Source organism: Pinus tabuliformis, chromosome 3_1 (genome assembly GCF_031772625.1).
Source record: "Pinus tabuliformis cultivar Carrire ecotype Pingquan chromosome 3_1, CPIR1, whole genome shotgun sequence".
Classification (NCBI taxonomy): Eukaryota; Viridiplantae; Streptophyta; class Pinopsida; order Pinales; family Pinaceae; genus Pinus; species Pinus tabuliformis.
In genome coordinates, this window is record NC_142301.1 from 214,157,795 (window position 1) to 214,160,878 (window position 3,084).

Consider the following 3,084-nt stretch of genomic DNA (forward strand, 5'->3'; position numbering starts at 1 on the left):
TCTTTTTGGGTGCTTCATCTCGAATTCTGAGAGGAAAAAAGATTTTGAAACATTAAAAGAAAATATTTCTCAAGCACACATTTTAAGAGGACCAAATTGGAAACTACCTTTTCACATTTCACTTGATGCCTCAGATACAAATTAGGAGTTCTATTAGGACAAAAATATTTAACTTGTGCCATTTATTACATAAGCAAAAATTTGGCGCCTGCAGAGTTGAGATTAGGGGAATTTTGAGGACTAAAATGGACCTCCTAAGAAAAATGTACAACCAAAATAAAATTATAAGAACCAATAGGATTCAAGATGATGATGTCAACCATGGGGTATGATTCACCATTTTTTTGAGTAAAAATGTAAAAAGATTAAAAAATAATAAAATAATAAAACTACTTTTCAACTCGTATTTTCAACTTATCTCCCTAAGGTTTACTCAAATTTCAAGCATGAGTACTCATTAGATGAAAAATTTAATTCCTTATCCAAGGAGCACCCATGTTGCATACTTTTAATGGACCCTGCTACACGAAAAATGAGAAATACATGAAAAACGTGATTGCAGTCACATTTTTCATGTATTTCTCATTTTGTGTGTAGTAGGGCCCATATAAAGTATGAAACATGGGTACTCCTTGGATGAGGAATCAAATTATGAATCTAATGAGTGTTTCTTCTCGAAATTTGAGTAACCCCATAGGGAGAAAAGTTGAAAATACGAGTTGATTTTTTTTTTTTTTTCCTTTTTCCCTTTAAAATTTGATGATGTAATCTAATATTGTTTTATTATTTCCACTATTATTTTATAATTTCCTTAGGAGGCCCATTTTAGACCTCAAAACATCCCTAATGATTATACTGTAACAAAAAAGAGTTTTTAATTGTTGTACATGCCATCAATAAATTCAAACATTATATCAGACACACAAATCATTTTGAAATTAGATATTTAATGAATAAACCAATTGCTAATGACATAATTACAAGATAGTCATTTTTATTACAAGAATTCAATATTACTATTTTGGATAAACCAAGAAAAAAACATAATTGCTGATTTTCTATCTAGAATCCAAAATGATAATAATGATCTTCTTGTAGAAGATAGTTTTCTTAATGAATATATTTTTGCAGCATGTATTAAATCTCCTTGGTTTGGAGATATTACTAATTATTTGACTACAAAAAAACTACCATCATAATTTTCTCCTTGAGAGAAAATGAATGTTATTCAACCTAGTGCCTTCTTTTTCAATATCAATTAGATAGGTCATATTTTTTTCCTTACCTATAAAAATACATATATTGATCTATATGTTGATTTACACTTTATGTAAATTAATTGCTTTTTTAAGCATAGAATGAGTATTTTTTCATTAAATTCACACCTAGTTGCAACAAAATATCGAGAGAATTAAATTGTGAAAGAAATCCAAACTTTGTGACTAGCATCTGTGGGTTGTATCAGTGTCCATATTACATCCAAAAATTCATGACTGATAAGAACTATTATTCTAGCATTACTATATATCTGAAAAAATTTAGACAAAAGAACTAATCATCTAAACTTAGTCATCTCTTAACTAATTTAATCAAGAGGGTTTGATAGATGGTTTAGATAAAGTTCCAAGTTCACTTTTGCCTTGGGGTTGTTTGGCTCATTCTTGGGTAGCTAACGATTTTCAACGATGTTGTAAAGTGTCTCCACTTCTTCATGAAAGTTGGATATCCTCTGACGCTAACTCTCCACAGTCTCTAGTGTGCTCCTCTGAGAGATGCTCTATAGATGTAGCATCACCTGTAGGTCATATAGCTCGCTGATGGGGACGAGGTTCTGGGGTGAACCAAAATCCCATTTCCCCAATTAATCGTCCTTGAGACCTATGGGTTATGGGCCCACAAAGCCTTTTAGAAATGCTTCTCACTATCTCACTTGCCTTATGGGCCAATGAGTCATTCATCTTCTCAAGAAGCTGTGGCAGATTCTTGGGAAGCTCCAGACCCTCCTTCGCACAAACCAGGTAGCCTCTCCTCGTTCTCGGTCCACACACGCTTCCGCTGCAGATTCTTGCTCCACCACGACCAGCCAATCCTCGGCCACGCCATTGGTGCATCGACCTTTGGACCTTCGTCATCCTCTTCTGCATTTAACTGTGTTTCATTGGAAATAACCAGTGAATATAATTCCTGAATGGAAGATAGTGGCATCCAATCATTTCTTCCCTCAGCCCATAATAGTGTACCCTCTGTGAAGTAGCCTGATGCATAATATTCTCGTAATTCAGCAACTGTGTAAGGTCCCACGGCTTCTTGATTATCCCCCAGTATGTACCACCCAAGCTCCTGTCCTGCCAGGGCATTCGGATCACTTGCACTCTTTGTAGCGTTGTCCATGGTGAACGTATCGAAGCTTTAACACAATTTGGAGGCGGCTCTCCTCATGCCCTCTTTCTCTGTAATTGCAAGTAATTTAACTCTTCATAATATACTGCCAGGATTCAGCCCTCAATTCTTCACAAAACTCTACCGAAAACCATGCACACTGACATGCTTATTTTGTGGCATTCATACTTTCATTTTCAGCTGAAAAGAAAGCCGGAAAACAATTCAAACAAAAACATACAAAGACACAAATTCACAAAGGGGCATTTTTATTATTTACAAACTCATATTACAATTTAAGGCATCTCAGCTTTAATCAAGAATTCTCCAACAACTACATTTTCCCCCCTCTCACATGCACAAGTTTTTTTCTCCTTGTTTTTTTCCACTAAGGTGTTCAGATGCTCCTACATCAGACTCCCGAGGTATAAAATCTATGACCTCCTGGTCATATGAATTTCCTTAGCAATTCTACCAACTGTTTCACTTCATCAATGGATCTTCTTTCATGGTCTTCTGTGAGCTACAACCAAACCTTTGCGATAGCAAGTCCTCCCTGCTACCAAATACCTTACCAAGCTTCTCTCCTGAGCTTAGTCTTTCGACATCTCTGTGGTTCTCTCCTCTCAAACCAATTGAGCACTCCTACTCCAGGTTTATTGTAATCTTCTCACTTTCACAAAATAAAAATAAAATAAAAATGAC

General features: G+C 35.3%; 1 protein-coding gene across 1 annotated transcript; it reads right to left on the reverse strand.

The window, feature by feature from the left end:
• Nucleotides 1-1,962: 1,962 nt before the first annotated feature.
• Nucleotides 1,963-2,391, reverse strand: LOC149186556 (uncharacterized). Its single transcript, XM_089409386.1, has one exon. The coding sequence runs from the start codon at nucleotides 2,389-2,391 to the stop codon at nucleotides 1,963-1,965; it is 429 nt and encodes a 142-aa protein (XP_089265512.1).
• Between the last annotated feature and the right edge of the window lie 693 nt (nucleotides 2,392-3,084).

What these genes read in the sequence shown, in the direction of transcription:
- LOC149186556 (XM_089409386.1), bottom strand. Translation starts at nt 2,391, where the DNA reads ATGGACAACGCTACAAAGAGTGCAAGTGATCCGAATGCCCTGGCAGGA.